At 50.0% G+C, this 27,655-nt stretch overlaps 1 protein-coding gene across 1 annotated transcript; it reads right to left on the bottom strand.

The window, feature by feature from the left end:
* LOC133112206 (sarcalumenin-like) lies at positions 1-22,300 on the bottom strand. The gene is made up of 7 exons (XM_061222869.1): positions 22,224-22,300; positions 5,281-6,237; positions 4,298-4,420; positions 3,268-3,363; positions 2,181-2,297; positions 1,132-1,365; positions 1-850 (listed from the first exon to the last, which is right to left on the bottom strand). Exons 1-7 carry the CDS (start codon positions 22,282-22,284, stop codon positions 42-44), a joined length of 2,397 nt encoding a protein of 798 aa, XP_061078853.1. The 5' UTR covers positions 22,285-22,300; the 3' UTR covers positions 1-41.
* Positions 22,301-27,655: the final 5,355 nt, after the last annotated feature.

Genomic DNA, 27,655 nt, shown 5'->3' with positions numbered 1-27,655 from the left:
TCTGTTCCCCTCCCTCCCTCCCTCCCCGGTCCCCCTCGCTCTCATTGCCTCCGGTAGCGGTTGACGGGCTTCTCCGCGCAGGCGGAGGGCTCGCAGGCCGGTTCGGCCGCGTTGGCGGGCGAGATGCTGCTGAGCAGGGCGGGCAGCTCCTGGGTGATGGCCGCCTCGATCTTGTCCAGCAGGCAGCCGCCCATCCAGCCGCACTGGGAGGACAGCTGCTTGAAGCCGCTCACGGGGTTGATACCGAAGAAGTCGCGGTAGGCGTCGTGGCTGGGCAGGTCGAACTTGCTGACGTTGGTCTTGGCCAGGATGGACTTGAAGATGTAGAACTTGTCGGGGTCGTCCACGATCTCCTTGAAGACCAGCTCGGGGTCGCTGAAGAAGCCCATCTTGTCCCTGAAGGTCTGGATGTAGCGGTCCACCAGCAGGGCGTGGATGCGCACGCGGATGCCGTGCTGGCGGATGATGGCGATCTTGTTCTCCAGGCGGTTCTCGATCACCTGGTTCAGGTCCTCCAGCAGGGACACCTCCTCCTTGACGAACAGGTCGCGGATGGTGTCGGGGGCGTACTCGTAGGGCCAGAAGGAGCTGACGTAGATGCGGGGCGGCTCCGTCACGTTGATGAGCGGCGCCATGTTCCAGAAGAGGGCGCCGTAGACGCGCATGAGCTCCTGGGTGGCCAGGTTGTCGGCCTTGTTGAGGATGATGCGGATCTGGGACTCGCGCCCCTTCAGCTGCTTGAAGAGCATCTCCAGCTCCAGGCCCACGTCCAGCTTGGTCGGGTCGAACACCAGGAAGATCATGTCCGCCCGGTCGATGAACCACTGGCACACATCGCCGAATGGGTACCCTGGAGGGACAGAGGAGTTGTTTTTACTGCTGGTGTTCAAACGACTACGTGTATGCATGTGTGTGCGTGCGCTAGTTTATGTGTGTGTGTATACTGTACATGTTTGTGTGTGTGTGTGTCCCCATGTATGTATGAGTGTGTATATGCGTGTGTGTATGTATGAATGTGTATGTGTGTGTGTGTATGTATGTGTGTGTGTATGTGCGTACATGTATGTATGAGTCTGTATATGTGTGTGTGTATGTATGTGTGTGTGTGTGTGCGTGTGTGTGCTCCCTCACCTCTCTCCTGCTGTTTGCGGTTCTCGATGATGCCGGGCGTGTCCACGATGTTGACCCTCTCCAGGAGCTTGCTGGGAATCTCGATGCCCAGCAGCTTCTCCAGGAAGCCCTGTCCGAATTTCTCCAGGGGAGAGAAGTTTCGGGAGCTGTCGGCTGCCATGACGATGCCCTCTAGGGTCCGATACTTCTGCCCGTGCATCATCACAGTAAACTCACCAGTGGTGGGCTCAGCACCTGCGGGGGCAGGGGTGAGGGCGTCAATGAGCACTCACTGTTTTTACACTGGGGGCAAACAATAGCTTAGAGTTCATAAGGACAGGTGCATTTACCTGTGTAGAGCTCATAAAGGCAGGTGTATTTACCTGTGTAGAGCTCATAAGGGCAGGTGTATTTACCTGTGTAGAGTTCATAAGGGCAGGTGTATTTACCTGTGTAGAGCTCATAAGGGCAGGTGTATTTACCTGTGTAGAGTTCATAAGGGCAGGTGTATTTACCTGTGTAGAGCTCGTAAGGGCAGGTGTATTTACCTGTGTAGAGTTCATAAGGGCAGGTGTATTTACCTGTGTAGAGCTCGTAAGGGCAGGTGTATTTACCTGTGTAGAGCTCGTAAGGGCAGGTGTATTTACCTGTGTAGAGCTCTAAGGGCAGGTGTATTTACCTGTGTAGAGTTCATAAGGGCAGGTGTATTTACCTGTGTAGAGTTCATAAGGGCAGGTGTATTTACCTGTGTAGAGCTCTCAGGGCAGGTGTATTTACCTGTGTAGAGTTCATAAGTGCAGGTGTATTTAGCTGTGTAGAGCTCTCAGGGCAGGTGTATTTACCTGTGTAGAGCTCGTAAGGGCAGGTGTATTTACCTGTGTAGAGCTCTAAGGGCAGGTGTATTTACCTGTGTAGAGCTCGTAAGGGCAGGTGTATTTACCTGTGTAGAGCTCGTAAGGGCAGGTGTATTTACCTGTGTAGAGCTCTAAGGGCAGGTGTATTTACCTGTGTAGAGCTCTAAGGACAGGTGTATTTACCTGGGTAGAGTTCATAAGGGCAGGTGTATTTACCTGTGTAGAGCTCATGAGGGGTGTCATGCAGGCCCAGCAGGTAGTTGATCATGGTGGACTTGCCAACGCTCCAGGGGCCCAGGAACAGGACCAGGGGTTTGGAGGTAATCTCAGCCTCTGCGGTGCACAGTCAGGACAGACGTACAGGACAGACGAACAGGACAGAGGGACAGCCTGTCAGTGCAGAGAAAAGGCCTGGGGCTGGCAGTCTGGCGCACAGAACATTCTGGAAAAGGGTATAGAGCAGGGAGCAGGCCCTCTGGGAACAGCCAAATCAACTGGACAGGCACAGCAGCTATTTGGAGGGGTTGTGTGTTAGTGCGGTAGAGGGTTGGTACAAGAGAGGTGGACAGGCAAAAACTGAGCCAGGTGCACTGATATTACAATGACATAATTTCCACCCAGTCACTGTAATAATCCTAACTGAATGTAGTGCACCCAGTTACTTTAATAATCCTAGCTAAATGTAGTGCACCCAGTTACTGTAGTAATCCTAACTAAATGTAGTGCACCCCGTTACTGTAATAATCCTAACTAAATGTAGTGCACCAAGTTACTGTAATAATCCTAACAAAATGTAGTGCACCCAGTCACTGTAGTAATCCTAACTAAATGTAGTGCACCCTGTTACTGTAATAATCCTAACTAAATGTAGTGCACCCCGTTACTGTAATAATCCTAACTAAATGTAGTGCACCCCATTACTGTAATAATTCCAACCGTAGTGCACTCCGTTACGGTAATAACCCTAACTTGAGTGTGCCTCAATCATCCACTTTGTGAGCCGAGTTATAAAGTCAGGTTTTCGTTGGATGCCACCCATGGCCACCAGAGGGCGTGCTTTGCCTGAGGATGCAGTGAGGAGACGTTGAGGATGGGGCTTTGTTTGGAGCTTCGTGGGGATTAGCCCACACGAGTTTGAAGGCTTCAGGAATGCGCGTGGGGAGGTGAAAGCGAAGATAAGAAAGGATACATACATACAGATATCAATCCCCACTCGTTTAAGGAAAAAGAGATGGGGCACGGTGTAAAAGGTGGAGAGAGGGATGGGGGGGTGACGGAAAAGGAGGAGTGTGGAGGCTCGTACCGGAGATCTCGTGCTGTCGCATCTCGTTGTACTTGTAGGCCTGCTCCATGGGCTTGATGGCCGTCTGGTAGATCTTACGCAGCTTCTGCATGGCGGCTAGGGAGGGAGAGAGAGAGAGAGAGAGAGGTGAGGGGGGAGAGAGAGAGAGAGAGGTGAGGGGGGAGAGAGAGAGAGAGAGGAGGGGTTGGGAGAGAGAGAGAGAGGGGAGAAAGAAAAACAAAAAAAGAGAGAGGAGCAGAAAAGTGTTAATGTGTTAGTTGTTTGCGAAGAAGAAATACAAATAAAATGTCACACTTGTATTTTACTGCCCGTCCAAGTGAAGGGCACAAAGTGGAGTGAATCCAGGGCTCCGAGTGTCAGTCTCAGGAAGTGAATGGGGCCCACTATGAATGGGACCCACTATGAATGGGGCCCACTATGAATGGGGCCCACTATGAATGGGACCCACTATGAATGGGGCCCACTATGAATGGGGCCCACTATGAATGGGACCCACTATGAATGGGGCCCACTATGAATGGGACCCACTATGAATGGGGTCCACTATGAATGGGGCCCACTATGAATGGGGCCCATACTGGGCCCCGGGAGTGTATGACGTGGGTCCTGGAATGAGTCCACCAGGCTGTGCCAGTATCTGCATTTGATGGGTCCCAATATAAAACGCATCTCTAATTTGGGTCCCAATTTTGAAAGGTTTGAGAACCAGTGCTCCCAAACCAGCCTAAGGGACTTTTTTACAGAGCGCCCCCTAGTGGCTCTTACTGTACCTGTGTACTGTGGGGCGACATTGGCTCAGGAGGTAAGATCAGTCGTCCGGCAGTTGGAGGGTTGCGGGCTCGATTCCGCCCTGGGTGTGTCGAAGTGTCCCTGAGCAAGACACCTAACCCCCAAATGCTCCTGACGATCTGGTCGGTGCCTTGCATGGCAGCTAATCGCCGTCGGTGTGTGAGTGTGTGTATGAATGGGTGAATGAGAAGCATCAATTGTACAGCGCTCTGGATAAAGGCGCTATATAAACGCCATTTACCTGTGTATGTGGCTGAGGGCTCGACCGTGTCCAGCTGGAGCTTCTCCTCGATGTGGGACCTGTCTCTCATCAGGGACACCGGCTCCTCCTCCTCCTCCTCCTCCTCCTCCTCCTCTTCCTCCTCTGTGGAGACAATCAGCCGGTCAGATCAACACCCGTCAGCTGATCAGCGGTCAGCCAATGAGCAGCAGCTGTCACTCTCAGAACAATATCAGGTCACCATAAGCCTTTTTCTTTCTTTTTTTACACCAACACTAAGTCATAATTACTGTTATGGACTAGTTATTATGACTGGAATTATCACTTTCCACAATATAATTTTAACAATTTAGAAACCCCAATTCACAAGAAGTCTTTTTTTTACTTTTATTGAAGGCTGTGCACAGCTTTGTGGGAAGCCACGAGCCTCAGGGGTGCTTGAACAATTCAACACTGAAGCGATTTTCAGTGTCAGGTGTGAGACGATATGTCATTTAATCCATTTACCCCTACGTCCCTCTCATTTCGGTGTTTATTTACGGAGCCAAGCGCTAACATGCACATATATGACAGATACACCTGGCCCACGCGCCCCGTTAATCAGTGTCCGGGCCTAAATGCCAGGGGTAAGTGGTATTAAACATCTACCCTGCTGACGTCACTGATTCCAATGGGATCCACTGGGAAAGGCCATTGCACCCAACGAGAGTAGGTTTCTTGGAATGTTTTTTTTTTTTTTTTCAAAATTCCAAGTCAGTGTTCTAGAACTCCCTTACTGTCAGTTACCAGTTACCTCATTAGAATGTTCATTCGAGTAACATTCTAGTAACATATTTGCGACCTTACAGCTTTTAACTGAGTTAAAATGTGACGCCACCACCAACAAGAAAATGTCTGCTGGAATTTTGCTTGAAAGTTCTTGAGGCTTGTAGCGGCTGGCAGTTTTAGAATTAAACAGATATTGCGGCATTTTTGTTTCTTGCTGTTTTCTTTTTTTTTTTTACCTTTGACAGGTTCTACGGGCTCCTCTTCCTCCTGGACGTCTTCGACGACAGCTTCCTGCTCCTCTGCCGTCTCCACGGGAACGGTGTCTTCCTCCTCGTCCTCCTCCTCTTCCTCTGGAGCCTCGGCCGTCACCTCGGGAGCCTCCTCGGCCTCGAGCTCCGCCTCCTCTGTGGTCTCCACGGTTTCCTCTGAGGTCACATCCTCCGCGGGAGCTTCAGCCACCTCCGCATCAGCTTCAGGGGCGTCGACAGCTTCCGCCTCCACCGCCTCCTCCTTCTCCTCCTCCTCCTCCTCCTCTTCCTCCTCCGATGCCTCCTCCAACGCCTCCTCTGACGCCTCCTCCGCTGCCACCACCTCTTCCTCCTCCTCCTCCTCCTCCTCCTCTCCTGTATCCTCGTCTGAATGTTCCTGCTCCTCTTCAGCAGAGATCTCCTCACTCACAGCCCGCTCCTCCTCCTCTTCCTCCTCCTCCTCCTCCTCGCTCTCGGCGGATTCTGACTGAGGAGCGGCGTCGGCTTCCGCCTCCTCTTCCTCCTCCTCCTCCTCCTCCTCGTGCTCTTCCTCAGACCCGAGCTCCTCCTCCCCCGCCGCGTCGGTCAGGACCTCAGAACTGTCCCCCTCCTCCTCGGACTCGGGCGCGGACTCCTCTTCATCAGAACTCTCACTCTCCTCCTCACCCTCCTCCGCGTGGTCTCCGGCTGCCTCCTCCTGCTCCTCCTCCTCCTCCTCCTCCTCCTCCTCCTCCTCCTTCAGGGGCAGCTCTTGGACGGGCTCTGTGGCGGCGTGGCAGGGCTGGCAGACGCCGTGCGGGGGCGCGGGGGCGGGCGTGTCGTTGGAGCTGGGGCTGCGGTCGCAGCTGCAGGTGAACAGCGCCTCCTCCTCGGGCTGCTGCAGCTTCAGCTGGAGGAGCGGCTCATCCTCCGTCGCCGAGCCGCTCAGTTTCTCGCCCGCCGGCTCTGCGGGGCCACAGGAAGACGGGTCAGAGACAGGAAGTGCAGGACAAGGGCCACAGGAAGTGAGGGACAGACGGATACGCAACACGGGAAGATATCATTCATTCATTCATTCATTCATTCATTATCTTAACCCGCTTATCCTGAACAGGGTCGCAGGGGGGCTGGAGCCTATCCCAGCATACATTGGGTGAAAGGCAGGAATACACCCTGGACAGGTCGCCAGTCCATCGCAGGGCACACACACACCATTCACTCACACACTCATACCTATGGGCAATTTAGACTCTCCAATCGACCTAACCTGCATGTCTTTGGACTGTGGGAGGAAACCGGAGTACCCGGAGGAAACCCACGTAGACACGGGGAGAACATGCAAACTCCACACAGAGAGGCCCCGGCCGACCGGGATTCAAACCCAGGACCTCCTTGCTGTGAGGCGGCAGTGCTACCCACTGCACCATCAGTGCCGCCAGATATAATTGATTTCAATTCAATTCAGTTTTATTTGTGGAGTGCTTTTCATGGCAGGCTGACATGAGTGACAGAAGGAAAGAAAACATTTCCCCCTTAGCCCCCAAGGTAGCAGAGGAGGTAAACGACTCCCTAGCTGAACAAAAAAACAAGGGCTGAGAAAAAACTCCCCGATGGGAAGAGATCTGGAGAGGAACCTGGCTATAGGCCTATAGGTTGAGATGGAACCCGTTCAGGTGTGAGAACTGGTGAAGTCCACATGGACTCTGTGAGGACAACACTGCAGGTGGGGTGAATGCCCTTTCAGTTCTGTCAAATAATTAAAGTTCACTTCAGGAACTGGACAAGAAATGCTTGTAATGCTCGATGAGGATCTTTACAAGAATGAATTTGAACTTCAATTAATTTCCTGAATGGGCTGAATTACAACCAGATTGATCCCAATCGCCCAGTCTCAGAACTTCACCTGCAATAAATCATAAGGCTCTCTCAAATCTCACAGGGATGCATTTCAGCCTTTCGGTAAAAAGTCAAGGGACTTTCTGGCTGGTGCCACGGCTGGGGAGAATATTAAATTGGCAATTTTGGTACATCAATGAATAATTTAAATAGCCAATTTCACACAGTAATGATCAATGACAGCAGAGCCGATTGAATGAATTTCACACATAAGTTAGAACTGAGCTCATCACACATGCACCGTCTGTTGGTACATTCTATCAGGGTGCAGTATTCTCTAAACTAAAAATTTTGGAATGCTTTTTTCTCTCTCCTAAATTCGAAGTCAGTGAACTCGATTGCTTTGAATTACCAGTAGCAGACCGTAGCATAACAGCAGAATGTTCAGTTGGCAACATTCCAATGACACAATATGTGTGACCTCACACCTGCCCAAAGGACCGCACAGCTGATTGGCTGAATCATTGTGCCTGGAGGTTTAGCACGTGGGGCAGCCCATAATGAAGGCGGAGTTTAGGGTTTTTTCCCTCCGTTAATTTCTTTTCCCGTAACAATTAGAGATGAAAGACTACGCAGTCTCTCCGGGGAGAGGCGCCGGGAAGCCTCCGGAATCTAATTAGCATTCCCAGAGGAATTGGCGGGTTGTGTGCAGCGGAGAGACCTTAACCCCGATGCACGAGCTGCTGAGTCAGGTGTGAAACTGGAGCTTTGTTACTTAATGGGGGGAGGGAGGGGGGGGGGGGTATTACAGGGGGACGGGGTATGGGGGGCTCAGTTTTCCGGGGCTTTCATTAACAGATGTATCCCACCCCTTGTCACCGGTGCCCCTGCCGTTTCCAGAAATAAGCACAGCGCCCCGCGGTGCCCTACAGCGGGCGGTGTTGCGTAAGGGGGGCCCAGACACCCTTCGCAGCGTGACGGGACGGCACATCTGTCCTGGACGGACCGCGGGCCCCGAGCCTGCCTGGGCAGAGTCTGGTTTCGGCTCCTTACACAGAGGAGCCGTCTGGGGCCGGGGAACGCACAAACCGACAGCGCATAACTGCGGACAAAGGAGCACCAAGGGTGCTGTTTTATTATTATTAATAATTATAATTTTGGCGGCACGGATGGTGCAGTGGGTAGCACTGCCACCTCACAGCAAGGAGGTCCTGGGTTCAAATCCCCGTCGGCCGGGGCCTCTCTGTGTGGAGTTTGCATGTTCTCCCCGTGTCTGCGTGGGTTTCCTCCGGGTACTCCGGTTTCCTCCCACAGTCCAAAGACATGCAGGTTAGGCTGATTGGAGAGTCTGAATTGCCCGTGGGTATGAGTGTGTGAGTGAATGGTGTGTGTGCCCTGTGATGGAATGGCGACCTGTCCAGGGTGTATTCCTGCCTTTCGCCCAATGTATGCTCTGTCATGGGGCCTGAACCCACTGGTCTCACAGACCCAGCCTTCTGGGGTCTACAAGCCCTGGTCCTGCAGAGACATGGGGTCTACTGGTTTTTAGCGTTGTGGCTATGGTACATGACTGGGACCCGCAAGGTCGGTGGTTCGATCCCCGGTGTAGCCACAATAAGATCCGCACTGCCGTTGGGCCCTTGAGCAAGGCCATTAACCCTGCATTGCTCCAGGGGAGGATTGTCTCCTGCTTAGTCTAATCAACTGTACGTCGCTCTGGATAAGAGCGTCAGCCAAATACCATTAATGTAATGTAATGTAATGCTGGGAGTATTGATTAAGAAGGTCTTATAATGAGAGTTCACTAACTCTTCCTGAAACACAGCCTGGGACAGCGGGGAGAGCGTGGTGGTTGAGAAAGCGTGGGATGACGTGGAAAAACAGCCGTACAGGACATGATATGGCGGGCAAAAGAAAAGGGCCTATTTTGGATGTAAACTGTGGGTGCCTGAGCTGTTAACACCTCTACTCACTGGAGCAGTGAGCTGGGACCTCCGGTTCATATCATATGGCACCACTCTTTCCTCCAGGGTCCCTTTGACCCTTTTAAAACGGAATTTACAATGAAAGCGTATTTTAAAATAAAATATTTGACCCAGCTCTGAACAGCACATTGGATTTTAAGTGTGCTTTGGGATTTTAATGCAGAAGGAAGCCTGCCACCTACTGGCTCGCCAAGAGCATTGGCATGACTAACTCAGCCAACCCCACTGTTTGGGATGTTAAAGGTGCAAAAGGTAGGATTTCTGTGTTAAAGATTGTGGCAAGACCATTGCAGATCCCTTCCTATTGCTGAAAAAGTCTCACTGACATTCACTCAGCCTCTACCTGTGTTTGTAGGGTTTCAAAATATGCAGTTGACGGGCCGGCACTCTGTACCAAAACATTGTATAGCTGCACAATAATTCAAGCTCATTGGTTGAAAATTGGTTCTAGTTGCCACAGCTAATGGCGTTTCAACGTCAGCACATTCACAGAGAAGGGGTGGGAGCGTGTTTGTTGCTGCACTTCCTCTCTTGACTGTTAGAAGTCCGAAATGACCCATTGTACCTTTATAGATCAAAAGGCTGGCTCCTAGTGGTCAATAACAGAACAATTCCCTTTGTGCTCTCAAATACTGTATGGGCAGCACACACACAAGCACACACACACACACACACAAATAGAAAAGCCTTATTTACACGGCTGCCATGGTTTCACAACACAGTTGGTATACTGGGGAATCCCCATCACAGAATAACCAGTGTGCTGGGACAGGATGATCCCAAAGTGGCTAGTAATACCAGGACCACTAAATACCAGCCACTCCCCGACAAACACACCTCGTCCAGCCCACCTCCACACCTAAATATAGGCCCCCTGCGGGACTTAGCAGTCTGTTAGGAGAGTCTGGGGAACATGTCACAGCACATAGTTTAGAGTGAGCCAGCAGTATTGTGAGTGAGTACAGTTCGTGTTTCAGGTTATATATACATTGTGGGGACAGCTGAGAGAGCCTGAGATTTGCACCTGCAAAGTGAGGACCGGTGAGCCTTAATGCTGCTTTCCTGTCAACTGTCTCTGACAGGAGTCCTGGGCTGAGAGGCTAATGCTAATGCAGTCACATCGCTCACACACACACACACACACACTCACACACATACGCGCACACACAAACACACACACAGGCATGTACACACACTCACACAGGCATGTACACACACTCTCGCACATACACACACATACAGGCATGTACACATGCTCTTGCACACACACACACACACACACACACACACATACAGACATGTACACACGCTCTCGCTCACACACACACATATGCACACATGCACACACAGGCATGTACACATGCTCTCTCTCACACACACATACGTACACACACACAAACACACACACAGGCATGTACACACACTCACGAACGCATACACACACACAGGCATGGACACATACTCTCGCACACACAAGTAATCTTGCTTTTTAAAATTTGAAGAAATGTGTCATGTTTAATGTGCTAGAGGTCAGGTTTGCTTCTGTTCACTCCAAATGTGCACACTAGTGTATGAACATGCTGTCGCAAATAGACAGTGAGACAGTCTGATATAAATACACACACATGTGCTTACACATGCTCTCTCTCTCTCTCTCTCTCTCTCTCTCTCACACACACACACACACACACACACAACCTACAGAGAGGAAACTGCTAGGAGCAATGTCAAGCCTTCTATTCAATATAGCCCAAGCATACTGCACATAACTGTTGATGTGAATCTCTGCTTATTGAGAGTCACCTGAGCTGATGTCATGGTAGAATGTCAGATCTTTCTGTTTGTTATTGTGGGGTCTGGGTGGGAGGGGTGGGCGGTGAGTATTTAAGCCTTGACACATGATGGAATCTCACTGTTCCCTTGAAGGAACATGTGATGCAATAGGCATCTGTAATGTCCCGACCACAGGGATTGACTAGCAATCACAGGACTGCAGGTTTGAATCCACTACTGTGGCAAAGCCATCGCAATTGCACTATATATCCAGATCTGTGGAATATTATAGGAATATACAGTGAACAGCATGCAGTCATTGGCCAACAGTAATCTAACAGAAGTTTTGCAACAATCACTGAAAGAATGCGGTTATAAACACAACACAGCTCTTATAACCACACGTGACAAAATATTGCAGCTTAGACCTGCTGTCCTAACACTGTATGCACTCGATTTTATAAACCAGATTAAAAATGCTTGATTCAAAATTGACCGCTGAACAACTTTAATGGTTCGTTATGACAAGCAAAGCGAGACCATACATTGGAAACACCAAAAAATCATATCAGTTTTAGTCTTATATTGAGGCTTCAAATCTTATTTCTTTAAGTTTTTTGCTAAATAAGACAAAAATATTGCAATAAGACTCATTTCAAAATTTGCCAATGGGGTAAGAAAATTTCACGTGTCAAGCAAACAGACCGTAACTTAAAAAGTTAATATTTTGTACTTCAGAGAAAAAATAAGTGTTAAAACAACACCAACTTGCTTGTTGAGGGCAGTGTATGGCATATAGTTGAAGTAGAGTGCTACACAAATGCTACATCGACATTCACATGACTGAAAGAAAACGAGGTGGAAATTAAGAGAGAAAAAGTGAGCCCCAGATCAGCGGGAAGGAAAGACTTCCATAGTGGTTCTTCCGCAGCGATTAGCGGTTAGCTCTTCCGCAGCGATTAGCAAGTAGCTCTTCCTTAGCCCTTAGCGGGTGGTTGTTCCACAAACGCTTAGCGGTTAGCTCTTCCGCCGTACTTAGCGGGTGGCCCTTCCGCGACGATTAGCGGGTGGCTTCACAGGACCTGTCCCTGTCAGTTTAAAAGCTCGGCCCGCTAATGAAGCCAGCAGAGAGCCATCACTCCGCACTCAGGGTAATCCGCCGCCTAAACCGCCGCCCAATGTCACTGTGAAATGGGGACTTGAAAATACTGTTCAAAGCCAGCATCAGACATGTGACAATGGACCCAGATCAGAGTGGAGCAGGCTGGTCGCATGTGAATTCCAAACTCTCCGCTGATACTCTGATAGTTATTATTCAAAACAGGAGTATGAAAGGGCGTAATGAAGTAGGTCGGATAATGCTTCCTCCATCTTTATTTTGACGGATAGACTCACGAACCCTTGCGAGATGGACACAGTATGACAGCGCTCCGCTCACTGACCCAGTCGTACTGATTTCCCTCTCGAGGTGTGTGTGTGAGCTCCTCTCGTGTCCTTCAGACGCGGGGTCGCTTGGGCAGCGCGTCATGGTGCACGGAGTGCGTGGCGTTCTTTCGGTTCGAGGCCCCCCCAAGGCTCCGGAGCACGCTGTTCACGGGCGCGTCTCCGGGGTCAGCCTCGGTGTCGCGTTACCCCACGGCCGCCAGAACCCGGCGTGTCTCGCCGGCCGCGAACGGGAGACGGACGAGCCCCGAGACGCGGGCGAAGCTACGCGCTAACGACACACTAGCGCCGTTGCCTCTGTTTCTGTACATCGGTGATGTCATCTTATCTGACACCTTGCGTGGCAGCCAGAGTGTGGGTATGTGAGTACGAACGGGTGAATGAGAAGCATCAATTGTACAGCGCTTTGGATAAAAGCACTATATACTATTTTTACCATACCGGGGAAGGACTGCACACATACAGTACATCCAGAGGGTAATCTGTGGAAGCCGGGGGAAGCTCTGAACTGCACCCAGACGGGACTTAAATATTCTTAATTCCACTGGAACTATGTGGCCGTTGCTCCAGTTCATTTATCTCCCAAAGTTACACTCAGGGAGCCTTAAACACTGACTTACACAGCAGCATAACCAATGTGAAGCAGATTCTGCAGCCGCCCCAGTGGTACTGCTGTGACGACCAACCTGGAACTTAAACCTGTGGCCTTCATATAGAAATCATATATATAATAATAATAATAAAAAATTTTAGCTTATGCTTTTATCCAAAACAACTTACAGTTGACCCTGTTCAGGATAAGCGGGTTAAGATAATGGATGGATGGATGGAACTTATAGTTGATGAGACTAAGCAAGGGACAATCTCCCCCTGGAGCAATGTGGGGTTAAGGGCCTTGCTCATGGGCCCAACAGCTGTCTGTGCAGATCTCATCATGATCTACACTGGGGCGTGAACCACCAACCTTCTGGAGTCCCAGTCACGTACCTTAGCCACTAGGCTACAGGCCGCCCCGATGCTCAACGATCCAGAAGACGAAACGCTGAGCTAGCGCTACTGAGCTCCAGGACCCGCGGGGCCGCAGCGTCTGCATTGTTTGGCCCAGCCGTGCACTGGGGCACTCGATTTCACCGTTTATTTCCCCTCCGTGATTCAGGAAGCGAGCTCATCGGTGAAACCGGGTGGTGTAGCACGTGGTTGGACCGAGAACCTGCAGACCCTGCCGCCCACAGGACCTGGAGTTGAGTAGCTCGGCATTAAGCCGTACTACAAAGATCAGGTTTTTTTTTTTTTACAGAGTAGCTGCAGTAGAGCCCCGTGGTGAATGAACAGGAGACTGGCTGATCAGATGGTCATAGGGTCTCAGTCTGGTTGGGGTTATGGTTCACGGGCGTTGTCGCTGATGCTTTCAGTTGTACAGGCAAGCAGTGAACTCATGGCGTTTAGCTCACAGGTCCACTGCTCAAAGACACCAGCAAAGTGCACGACCTCAAGGCACAACCCGCTCTGCGGAGGTGCTGGTACCGCACGGCCAGCAGGGGGCAGCGATGAGGCAAAGCCGCGGAAAAGCATCTCTTTCACCCCTGGCATTCAACGGCCCCTGCATCAACCACCCGCCCCTCGTCTATCAGCCCCCTCCCCCACAAACTACCGCACCCCCCGCCAGCTCACTGACCCTGATTGTAAATATCAGCGCCAGATTTAAGTCTTCCTTGGCCCGCTGTTAATTGACGGAAACAAACCCGTTGGCTTCTCTCTACAGACACAGTGTGACTGCGGGCAGCCAGTAGGGGTGTGCCTGCCAACAACCTAACAGACACTCTATTATGTAACTGCAACAAGACAAGGGTGTTTACTTGTAGCAAAACGTTGGTAGTAACTACTGAACGAATGTTACCACCTTTACATAAATATACTGATGTTCAGCAGAGGCTGCTGGCCGACAGTAAATGCCATATGCAGTCATTTAGGACCACAAACATCTGTAGGCCACACAATTTAGCTTTTAACTTTTTTTTTGAAAGATATTGTTATTGTGGGTGACAATACTATTTTTTCAGTGCTATTGTTCTTGAGTTGTTTCCCCGTAACCCATGACAACCCACCTGCCACCTGGCCAGTTTTCAGTTACCCCTGCTGTCGCCCCCATCCCCACTCTGTCTGCCACTGGTTCCACCTGATGCATTCTTGTTTTGGGTTAAACAAAATCCTAGAGCCAGATCTGATTTTCTAAAATGAGTACGCTGACATCATTCCCCTCTGTCATTGCAGGACAGGAAAAGGAAGCATAATAAAAAAATAGTAACCGAGGAAGCTGAGCTATGTCAAACTTGATGAGCTTGAAAATTGAGTTGATCTAGCTGGTCATAGGCTCATCAAGCTGGATATGAGCTGGTCAACCAGCATGGTCTAGCTGGTCATAACGCTGGTCTTGCTGGGTATGAGCTGGTCAACCAGCATGGTCTAGCTGGTTATAACGCTGGTCTTGCTGGGTATGAGCTGGTCAACCAGCTTGTGCTGGCAGCTTGTCTGAGCTTGAGCTGGTCAAAACCATGTTGAGCTGGGAGCTGGTCTGAGCTGGTCAACCGGTTAAACCATGTTGAGCTGGGAGCTGGTCTGAGCTGGTCAACCGGTTAAACCATGTTGAGCTGGGAGCTGGTCTGAGCTGGTCAACCGGTTAAACCATGTTGAGCTGGGAGCTGGTCCGAGCTGGTGTTTCAACTCAGTGCTCTATAGTCTGATTTATTGTGTAAATAATTATGGCGGTATAATGCAGCGATAAAAAAGAAAATAAAAAGAAAATGGCCACCACAACTGGTCTTGTGACGTCTGTGATTTAGCGGATTAATTGGTTAACAGTAATTCATTAATAATTCATTGGATTTACCATATACTGCTTTTCTTAGACTCAAAGGGGGAAACTGGCCTCAATCACGACCAATGTGCAGCGCCCACCTGGGTGATGCAACGGCAGCCATTTTGTGGCAGAACGCTCACCACACAGCAGCTGAGGTGAAAAGGGAGGGGGCAATTATAATTATAACGGCACTCGCCTTCTGAGATACAATGAGGGCACGGAAGGCCGGTGCCAGGTGTGTATTGCACCCCGCAAAAAAAACAAACAGGCATTCAGAGGGTTCCGGCACGTCTGTCAGGAACTAGTCGGCGCTCAGCCGGGACACGATTGTCTGACTCGAATCCGTAGCAACGGCGCCTCTCCTACGGCCCGAAAAATAAGAGGGGGAGCATGATGCGCCCCACGGGCACAGGGAGGCCGTGGGACCCCTGAGGTGCCGGGACGAAACACGGCGAAACACTTCCAGAACAGCCTGCGTCTTTCAGAAACAACAGCAGCACTCAGCCGCCTCATTTCAACAACCCCCCCCCCCCCCTAACCCCCCCCAATGGGCCCTGATGTCGCTTGCCATGCCGATGGCATTAAAATGGCCGTGTCATTTGTTTGTCCTCCATGTTTATTTCTGGGGAATGACGCAGCGCCATAGCACAGTCAAAACAGACGCGAGACGCCTCACAGGTTATCGGTGACTCACCAATCAAAGATTTCACAAAAAAACTGTATATATATATATATGTATATATATATACATTCCCACAGTTTAACATAATCACCTTAGGCCCAGATACACAAAGTGAATGCAGGTCATTATGACAAAAGAAAGTGTGCTAAAAAGTCTTTGATCCAGTTTTGTGCCAAGTCTCCCGATTGGTTGATACGGGTTCAGTGATTGACAGAACATGGTAACTCCACCCACCCTGGGATTTATGACTCTCCCATCACTGAAATCCAACCCTGGCTCCATATTGATTTGACACTGCAATATTTGCTCTCTGTGCTGTTAACCCTTTGAAGAGCTAGTTTTTTTAAAAATCTCTCCAACATTCCTTAAGTCAGTGTTCTAGAACTCCGGCGATTGTTACGTCAGCGATGTGTTCCGTGTTCCGTGAACGACTTTCTAATCGCACACGTGTGATCTCACAGAGGGTTGAAAAATGGCTTCAGTCAGTGCCTCGCTCAAAAAAAAAAGAGAAAAAAACCACAGCCGAGCAGTTGCAGTAGCAGCAGTTGGGTTCGGTTAAAAGCTCTGCGCTGACTGCATCGCGTTGGCATCGACCCGTGCTCTGGAATAGCAGTTCCATGGCACCCGCAGGATTTAAACACAATTGATTGTGTTGGATAGTTATTGTGCAGTGGGTTCACTGTGGATGTTTGGGAGGGCAGGGGTGTGTGTGTGTGTTTTATTGGGGTGACGGGGGTGGTGGGGGGTTATGGAAAGAGACAGCTGGCAGTCCCCCTGATGAACAGAAATAGACCCACAATGGGTCAGGGGTGGAGGGAAGAGAGGAGAGGGGAGAATTCCTCTCCTATTTCAAGGCAATGTGCATCTGCCGGGTCCCTCCTCTCCCTCTCTTTCTCTCTGTCTCTCTTTCCCTCGCTCTCTCTCTCTCTGGTCTCAGGCACATGCCCACATGTGTGCGCATACACACACACACACACACACACACACAGCTATGTCATTAGAATGTTATTAAATGAGCTTTCTAATGCTGCTGCCAGAACACAGGCAGGGTCACAGGGATATCCCCAAAAGGGATGTGACAGATTAGCATTAGTGTGCCCTCAGGATTACCCCTGGATTCCTGCGCAACAGAGGGAATGTGAAATCATGCAGGAACTGGGAGATAACAGGAGAAACACTGGCATCGTTGGGAAAACAGGTGGGACAAACACAGATTTTACTCGCTCACAATCTCACCATTGTCCTGTAAAACTGGTTTGTTAATTATGCATGTGTATGCGCAAAAGATTAATAATTGGATTTACTTAAACAATTATGGCCAGTGCACACAATATTATTAAGTAAATGTGACTTCAACTGACTAGGTACTTGGTACAAGTACTTCATCAGTTGAATTATACTGTGTGCAACCACTGTCCATCATTTTATCAAGTAATGCTGAAGGTTATTTCCCGGCAGGACAGGAATCCCCCGGCGAAACCCAGACGTGTAAACTTAAACGTTTCACAGAACAATTCACATTTTGACATGATCTTCATTTTCTTTATCGTGAAAAAATAAATAATGCAACGGGAGGAGTTCACAATACCACTTTACAATGACCTCTGACCCCAGCCCGGAGAACCCCCCCCCCCACACACACACACAGACACACCCCTCACACTGAGCTCTGTGTCACTGCAGGGGGCAGTAAAATGAACTCTGTGTTAAGCAGGGGCGAGAGTCTCTATCTCCATGGAGACCACTCTGTGCCCTTCAGGTGTCTATGGAGGCTGTGCTGGAACGCTATTGCACAGTGCCTCTGAAAGATGCCCGTTGTTCTGGACCTCTCTTTTTTGACCTTTGGTATTCCTTCCAAAATTGCCTTAAAACCTATCCCCATCCCCTATTTATAACACCCTCTCACCCCCGCCTCCCCTCCCAAAAAAAAACAAAAAAACAAAAACAAAGAAAAACAGAAAGGCCAAGCACCGAAGTCAACCGAAGCATAATTCAATCTCTTCTCCGTTTACAGCGCAAACAGCCTCCCCAATAAACCGTAATCTCAGAAATATTGCCACATCATGCATCACTTTGAAATACTCATGCTCCACTGCAGAGACAAACCCCTTAAACCTTGCAGTACATCCGTAGACCCAGCGCCCCGCAGAACATTTCTGCATGAGAGAGAGAGAGAGAGAGAGAGACAGAGAGAGGGAGAGAGGGAGAGAGAGGGAGACAGAGAGAGAGAGAGAGAGAGAGGGAGAAGGGGTGATCTCCCAGTTGACCGGCCATGTTTTGCCATTGACAGGCCAGCACCCCCCACGCTGAGGCCTAGCAGGTGCCAAAAGCCTGGGCCTTGTGTTAAGATCTCCCCCAGAAACATGTGGTCTCAGCTGAGCTCCTGTACTGCCAGCTGGGTGGCCTCCAGGGGCCGCGCGCCAAGCATTGACTCATAGGTGCTGCATTACAGACAGGGCGACTCAGGGCCACAGGATCACTCTAACTGCTCCGCCACGGTGCTTCTGTTCCGTCTGCATTTGATCTGTTCATCTGTCACCTCTCCTTGGCTGCTGACAGTCCCTGAGCCCTGCTGGACTGCTGGACCTGTGGGCCACAACTGCAAATGGACTGAACGCTCGCTGAAGGAGGCAGTCTGTGATTAAACTCACAGAAGGACGTAGTCTGTGATTAAACATTCACAGAAGGAGGTAGTCTGTAATTAAACTCTCACTGAAGGAGGTAGTCTGTGATTAAACTCACAGAAGGAGGTAGTCTGTAATTAAACTCTCACTGAAGGAGGTAGTCTGTGATTAAACTCTCACTGAAGGAGGTAGTTTGTGATTAAACTCTCACTGAAGGCGGTAGTCTGTGATTAAACCCACTGAAGGAGGTAGTCTGTGATTAAACTCTCACTGAAGGAGGTAGTTTGTGATTAAACTCTCACTGAAGGCGGTAGTCTGTGATTAAACCCACTGAAGGAAGTAGTCTGTGATTAAACTCACAATGAAGGAGGTAGTCTGTCATTAAACTCTCACTGAAGGAGGTAGTCTGTCATTAAACTCTCACTGAAGGAGGCAACAAAAAAAACATAACCTCTCCTAAATTCCAACTACATTAAATCATCTTCTGAACACAACATAGTCCATGAATCATAGCTCCTCTACACAGACAAGTTTGACACACAATTTGAATTTAGTAGTCACTTATTTCACCCAACCACTTTAGCTCTTGATCCGAATGACAAAAATATTTTTGGTAACTCTAAAATGCAACCAAATGATGATTTAAAAATATATCTGATCTGATTACATTACATTATTGGCATTTAGCAGACGCTCTTATCCAGAGCGACGTACAACAAAGTGCATACCCATAACCAGGGATAAGTTCGCTGAAAGACCCTAGAGGGAAGTACAATTTCAACTGCTACCTGTACAACAAAGTATTACACTAACAGAACAGCAAAAGCAAAAGACACAACCTATTTCTACATATTGTTTAATCTATGCATTATTTTGAAGATGAAAACTTGGAAGTTGCATGAGCTGAATCTCACATTTGCACAGAACACAAAACGTATTCCCAACGCCATATTTAACTTCCATTTTCTGAGAACGTACAGGGGTATTGTTGCCTTCCTCGGGCAGAAGAGGAGAAGGGGGAGAGGGGTAGACTTTTTTGGAGAGGGATAGAATTTGACTACTGTAACATACAGGAGGTATCAATGACATGGGGCTATCAGTAACATACAGCCATACATAGTACAAGGCACATTAGAGTATGTCTGTATACTACAGACTAACCGCATTGGAAAGAACATGGCTAGTTACTATACATTTACTAGATATGGCTAGTTACCAAGATAGTTACAACATTCATAAAGATCAACACTCAGCAGTGGTTATTTGTAAAGATATATTTCACCATTCTGCCTTCCCCAGTGAAATGGCATTATGTCAACCTTTTAAATAAGCATTTTTAACAGTCAAATTATACACGAGGAGACAAAAAAGGCCTGTTTTTTTTAGTTGCGAAAAGGTTTTAATTGTGAAAGTAACAGAGTTCTTATAGTGCCTACCACAGCAGGATGTGGTATTGGTGTCTGAGAGAAAGAGGTGTTAAGTAACACGGCGATCTACATGGTAACCAATCAGCGGTGCTTCTGATTAGCGGGCTGCCAATCAGAAGTGAACTTGCTGTGTAGGAGCTGGTTTACAGGTCTGCACACACGGTGGGATGCAGACTGATCAAAGATCACAGGCTTACAGGCATGCAGTTTCACAGCAGCAATACACCGCCTGCAATGGCATGCAGTAATGGCGTAATGCGGTAATGCGGTAATGCGGTAATGCGGTAATGTCCTAATGGGGGGGGGGGGGGGGGGGGGCATGTCGTCTTTCTGCCTCCCAGAAACTGACATATGTGTCGTGGCACATAAGACTTTATAAGAGAAGGAGGGGGGAGGGGGGAGGGGGGTCTAACATGCGGAGACACATGTATGTGTGCATGTGCGGGTCACACAGACAGGGCACGGGACCCCTCCTGTTTTTGGTAACGGGACCCCGTGTAAGGCCTGCGACCGGGAACACGCTGTAACTGCGGCAGCTGTGCGGCCGTCTAAAGGGTACGAAGCTCCGGTGGGGGGGGGGGGGGGGGGGGTTGGTGGTACACTGCGTTCTCCCATCATGCCCGGCGGTGTCCCGTTACGGAGAGCTTTGCGCTCCTCTCAGGCCGGGGGGAAACGCGCGGCCCCGCGGAGCCCAATCTGGCCCAAGGACAGGCAAGGGTAGCGCCGCCAACCGCCGCCAACGTCCCGCTCAGAGCGACCAATCAGAGCCTCCCGTTTCAGCGAGAACCGTGACTGCAGTCTGGCTGCAGGATGCACTGCTGTCGAGTAATGGCGCTTCCGTAAAGCATCAAGCCGTATAAATGAATAACACGGACAATGCAAGCCGGGCACGTCCCCTCTGGATGCGTGTGTCTGCTGAATACGCTCATGCATGGAAGGCTACTTCCTCACGATCTGACCGCTTAGGGGCCGTCATTCGATTGGATAATGCCACAGAGACTGTGGCACGTTCGGCCAACCTACCGCTTGCACCCTCATCACACACTTTCTCTCTCCCTGCCCTCTCTCTCTCCCTCACCCCCCCCCCCCCCTCTCTTTCTCTCTCTGTGTTGGGTGGGCTGAGTTTCCATCAGCTGACTCCGGGCTTCAGACCAGGAGACAGGTCCAGACCACCCAAAGCCTGTGACCCATCTTAGTGAAGCACGTGCACAAACCATGGACACATCACAAGAGCATTTCACATATTCAGTACAGTCTTTTCCGGAACAGCTCGTTTCTTCCACACGGCTCATTTACACACAGTAGCCGGTGACTTTACTGAAGCAGTTTGGCTGCAGCACAGGGCCATGGTCAGGGCTACAGCAGCTGTTATGTCACAAACCTGCAACCTGGACATCAAACCTGCAACCTCTCAGGCGAAGGGCCTAATTCCCTCGCCATTATTCTACCCTGCCTCCTAAACATTGCGGATTCACAGAACTGAGCCTACAGACTCATGATTCCCGCCGTGTTGGTGTATGTTTTTGGGCTGCAGGTGAGGCTTGCAGCGGCAGGATGTTGAGCTGTGTTCATACAGATAAACCGGACCTCAGCCCTGTCCACACCGCCCGATGCAGCCAGCCCGTGTGGGCCGGGCTTTGGGCTTTTTCTGGAGCCCGGCCCCTTTCCTCGGGCAGACCCACCGGCTGAGGCGCACTGCAGCAGGGTTTCAGAGACACGGCAGGGGGAGGACAGACCGTCACTCAGAGGAGCAGCACCTCCACCACCTCCCCACACCTCCACCACCTCCCCACACCTCCTCCGCTCTCCATCACCTCCACCACCTCCCCACACCTCCTCCGCTCTCCATCACCTCCACCACCTCCCCACACCTCCTCCGCTCTCCATCACCTCCTCCCCTCCTCTCCCTGCCAGACTCCTCCCAAGCCCTGATAACTCCCTCCACACTTCTCAAAGACCCTGTTCTGTACCGTGGCGCACACAAACTCACACGTAGACGCACAGACACACAGACACACACACACACACACACTATATCTCTCTCTCACCCACACACACACACTCTCTCACACGCACACTCTATCTCTCTCTCACAGACACACACACACACTATATCTCTCTCTCTCAGACACACACACACTCTATCTCTGTCTCTCTCGCAGACACACACACTATATATATATCTCTCTCTCACACACACACACACTATCACTCTCTCTCACTCTCACAGACACACACACACACACACACACGCACACACACACACACTATCACTCTCTCTCACTCTCACAGACACACACACACACACAGTGAGCAGGCCCTTACCTGTGGCGGTCAGAGCCAGCAGAGAGAGCAGGCAGCAGCAGATAGTCGCTATACCCTTCATTCTTCTAGCCAGGAGAACTGTGACACTCCACAGCGCCTATTTATACCAGCAAGGGGGGGAGGGGGGCGTGGCGGGAGGAAAGGTCAAAGGGCGGTGCCGAGCGCCACGGCAACCACACACACGGCGGCCATTCCGTGTCGGAGCAGCTGCCCGTTCCCGTCAGAGGAGAGGGCTCACGCGGTGCCATCAGGCTGCAGTTTCCGCGCGGAGCCCTGACTCCCCTCAGGCCTCACCTCATCACTCAGAGCCCTGGAGACACCGCCCAGGTCATTCAATTCAGTTACATTCACTATTTGGATAGCTCTTTTTTTTGTTTTGTTTTGTGTAGACGGTCACCTTTACAGAGCAAGAGAAGGGAAGGAATTATCAGCCCTAAACGTGCAGATAGCACATGGGGTGACAAAACTCCCCACTGGGGAGAAAATAGCCTCCAACAGTGGTATGAAAAACTCCCCAGTAGGAAGAAATCTCAGGAGGAGCCCGACTATATGTTGGATGCTCACCCTCTCCTGGCATATAGTTTGACTTGGTAGCAATATAGTTGCTGCCAACTTATAATAATGAAAGCCCACAGCTGGAGCTGGCGGTGTGGGCAGGGATAGGTGGCTTTAGTCACAGCCGAACTGGGTCAGTACATTCTGGCTTTAGTCACAGCCGGACTGGGTCAGTTCATTCTGGCTTTAGTCACAGCTGAACTGGGTCAGTACATTCTGGCTTTAGTCACAGCCGAACTGGGTCAGTACATTCTGGCTTCAGATACAGCTGAACTGCGTTTGTAAACTCTCTGTTTAAAGGTACAATAGGTAAGTGTGTCAAAACATTGTTACAAGACCATTGTAAATCCCTTCCTATAATTGAAAAAGGCTCACTGACATGTTGACTCACTCTCTGCCAGTGTTTATAGTCCTTAACTTCCGGTTTCAAAATATGCAGTTGACGGGCCGGCAGTCTGTAGCAAAACGTTGTATAGCTGTACAATAATTCAAACTCATTGGTTGAAAATTGGTTTTTAGTGCCACAGCTAATGATGTGTCAACGTCAGCGTGTTTACAGAGAAGAGGTGGGATAAACAGCATTGTGGTTTGAGCGTGTTTGTTGCTGCAAGTCCTCTCTTGACTATTAGGGCGGCCTGTAGCATAGTGGCTAAGGTAAATGACTGGGACAGGCAAGGTTGGTGATGGGAATCCCAGTGTAGCCGCACAGCCGTTGAGCCCTTGAGCAAGGCCCTTAACCCTGCATTGCTCCAGGGGAGGATTGTCTCCTGCTTAGTCTAATCAACTGTGCGTTGTTCTGGATAAGAGCATCTGCTAAATGCCAATATTGTGATGTAAGTCCAAAATTACCTATTGTACCTTTAAAATCAATCAAACTGGGTCAGTTCATTTTCAGTTTTAAAAATAGCTGAATTGATTCAGTGCAACAGAACAATTGTCTCAGAACCTTTTCGGACTTATAAGCGGCTGAATTTTCTTGGTATATTTTTGAGTTCATAAACAGATGAATAGTGTCTGTAGATTTTCTATTTTGGGTTTATAAACAGATGACTTGTCTCTGTACATTATCTATTTTGGGTTTATAAACAGATGAATAGCCTCTGTAGATTTTCTATTTTGGGTTTATAAACAGATGAATTGCCTCTGTACATTCGGGGGTTTACAGACAGCTGAACCGGGTCACTAAGTGTGCATGTGTTCCTGCTTGTCCTGGCTGCCCCCAGTGAGACACATTTCTTCAAGGGTTCTGAATTTCTGTATGTTTACACTAGGACTCGGAACTGTACTGTCCTCTCAGGTCTACTTTTGCACTTGTTCTTGTGATTGATTTGCACTTTGTTGTACCTTGCTCTGGATAAGAGCGTCTGCTAAATGCCACGTAATGTAATGTAATGCAATGGATTCTGAACCCCAGTCCTGCTGACCCAATGACCCAACAGTCACCCTTATTTTTGGGTGCGCACAGAGTCTGCTGGGGTCTCTGTTCACACCTGTCTCTGTTCACACCTGTCTGTATTCACACCTGACCTTTTACCTCCCCTGCCTCTCTACCCACCTGTAGTCTGTCTCACCTGGCTCTCCTCTCTCCCCTTTGAGTCCTGGTGCTCTATCACTACCCTCTGGCCCAGGGAGTCTGCTGTGTCCAGTGCTGACCCCGGGCAGGTAGAGCAGCTGGTCCCATGACTGCGGGTGTAGCTGCAGACCTGGGGTTGGGAGGGGCTTGGGCCAGGGTTCGAACCCACAGGTGCAGGTAGAAATGCAGGACCAGCGCGGTCACAGTATTGAGAAAGGGCCTCGACGGCACCGATCACTGTGGAGACAACTGGGTTAAACTGGAGCGCCAAGAAACACTGCCACCTCCTGGTCACTGTGGACACGGCAGGTTCATGGCACTGAGCAACAGCGCCATCTGCTGCTCACAATGGAAACAGCAGGGAAAGACCACAAAGCAACACAGGTCACCGGTGTCTTCCGTTCAGCGTGAATACACAGAAATCTCCAGTCAAACTGATTAACAACCAAGTCCCCTTCCTCTTCTATCTTAGAAACGTGTGTCAGGAGCTGATGCCAGGACCGCTGCATCTCTGAGAGTGATGCACAGCAAGCAGATCAGATGTCCACTATAGCAGAACACACCCACGGGTTTTGCGTTGCATAGACTGTTCATATGTGAGCTTTGGAGAAGGCCTGCTTCATACCGGAGTGTCAGTGATGAATTTTGTGCCTTCAAGTATTTTTGGTTGTGTGCAGGTTTGGATCTGGAGAAGATGAAGATTTGTCATACCCAGAAGTCTTTACCACAATATTTAACAAATTCTCAATAAGAAAATGGCACAAACACTATCAGTCCAAATGCATTGTTTTCTCTACATCCGTGACTAGAAATATTGCAATATTTACTGTACATGTTCTATTGAAATACTAATCACTCAGTTGTTTGATATATTTCCGTTCCATTCGTGCTGGAAAGAAAGTCCATGGTGATGTGATTCTGTGTGTGTCATCGAGCCATAAACCTGCTTCACAATCTCTGCATACTGCCGCACAGTGGTCCCCAGCCCTGGTCCCGGAGAGCTACAGAGTCTGCTGGGGTCCCCAGCCCTGGTCCCGGAGAGCCACAGAGTCTGCTGGGGTCCCCAGCCCTGGTCCCGGAGAGCCACAGGGTGTGCTGGGGTCCCCAGCCCTGGTCCCGGAGAGCCACAGGGTGTGCTGGGGTCCCCAGCCCTGGTCCCGGAGAGCCACAGGGTGTGCTGGGGTCCCCAGCCCTGGTCCCGGAGAGCTACAGGGTGTGCTGGGGTCCCCAGCCCTGGTCCCGGAGAGCCACAGGGTGTGCTGGGGTCCCCAGCCCTGGTCCCGGAGAGCTACAGAGTCTGCTGGGGTCCCCAGCCCTGGTCCCGGAGAGCTACAGAGTCTGCTGGGGTCCCCAGCCCTGGTCCCGGAGAGCCACAGGGTGTGCTTGGGTCCCCAGCCCTGGTCCCGGAGAGCCACAGGGTGTTCTGGGGTCCCCAGCCCTGGTCCCGGAGAGCCGCAGGGTGTGTTGGGGTCCCCATCCCTGGTCCTGGAGAGCCGCAGGGTGTGCTGGGGTCCCCAGCCCTGGTCCTGGAGAGCCGCAGGGTATGCTGGGGTCCCCAGCCCTGGTCCTGAGAGCTAGAGTCTGCTGGGGTCCCCAGCCCTGGTCCTGAGAGCTACAGAGTCTGCTGGGGTCCCCAGCCCTGGTCCTGGAGAGCTGCAGGGTCTGCTGATTTTTGTTTTCCAAGGTAACTAAGTGAGGTGAGTTAACTGTGTAATCAATTGCTCTAATTGATTAATTACCGGTACAATAGGTAATTTAGGACTCCTAATGGTTAAGAGAGGAATTGCAGTAACAAACAACCTCAAACCACAATACTGTTTATCCCTCCTCCTTCTCTGTGAACACACTGATGTTTGGTACAGAGTGACAGTCTGTCACTGCAGTCCTGCATATTTTGAAAACCGAATCTAAGGACTATAAGCACAGGCAGAGAGTGAGTCAACATGTCAGTGAGGCTTTTTCAATTATAGGAAGGGATTTACAATGGGGCGGCATGGATGGTGCAGTGGGTAGCACTGCCGGCTCACAGCAAGGAGGTCCTGGGTTCGAATCCCCGTCGGCCGGGGCCTCTCTGTGCGGAGTTTGCATGTTCTCCCCGTGTCTGCGTGGGTTTCCTCCGGGTACTCCGGTTTCCTCCCACAGTCCAAAGACATGCACGTTAGGCTGATTGGAGAGTCTAAAATTGCCCGTAGGTATGAGTGTGTGAGTGAATGGTGTCTGTGCCCTGAGATAGACTGGCGACCTGTCCAGGGTGTATTCCTGCCTTTCGCCCAATGTATGCTGGGATAGGCTCCAGCTCCCCTGCGACCCTGATCAGGATAAGCGGGTTCAGATAATGGATGGATGGATGGATGGATGGATTTACAATGGTCTTGTAACAATGTTTTAACACAAAGATCTTTCCTATTGTACCTTTAAGTGCAGAGTAACAATGGAAACCAGGACACTCTGCGGCTCTCCAGGACCAGGGATGTAGGCCACTGCCCTAGCAGCTTCCAAGACACCACATAGGGATTAGCATTGCCAGTAAATAATCCCAAAAAATCATATGTGTGTCACATGGTTCTGTTCTTGAGTATTTAATCCCTACACACAAGTGGTGTGAAGATCTGTATCTGTAGGGCTTTAAGCATTTGTGGGTTCTAATCAGTCTATTTAGGCACTTGGAAACAAGCGTTTGGACTCTGATGAGTCGGTTAACCCTTTGGAGAATGTTTTTTTTTAATGTTTCGCTGTGATCTCACGCCTTAAAGGGTCGGCGTAGGTGCAGGTGCTTTTGTTCCAACCAAGCAGTTAGACACCTGACTCTGCTAATCAACCACTGGGGGCTTCACTCAGGACTTTGATGAGTAGAGTCAGGTGTGGAACTGCATGGCTGTAACAAAAGCCAGCTCCCGCTCTGACCCTTTCTGGGTAAGATCAGGGGATCCCTGCGTTAGAACGTTAAAGGTACAATAGGTCATTTCAGACTTCTAACAGTCAAGAGAGCAATAGCAGCAACAAACACCTTCAAACCACAACCCTGTTTATCCTTCCCCCTTCTCTGTAAATGTGCTGACGTTGAAACGTCATTGGCTGTGCCTATTAGAACCAATCTTCAACCAATGAGCTTACTGTACAGTTATACAATGTTTAGGTATAGAGTGTCGGGCCGTCAACTGTATATTTTGAAACCTGACAACCACACTGACTATAAACACAGACGGAGGGTGAGTCAACATGTCAGTGAGCCTTTTTCAATGATAGGAAGGGATTTACAATGGTCTAAAGACAATGTTTTAATACAAAAATCTTATTGTATCTT

Source organism: Conger conger, chromosome 2 (genome assembly GCF_963514075.1).
Source record: "Conger conger chromosome 2, fConCon1.1, whole genome shotgun sequence".
Lineage (NCBI taxonomy): Eukaryota > Metazoa > Chordata > Actinopteri > Anguilliformes > Congridae > Conger > Conger conger.
This window is presented reverse-complemented; position numbering and strand designations above follow the sequence as displayed.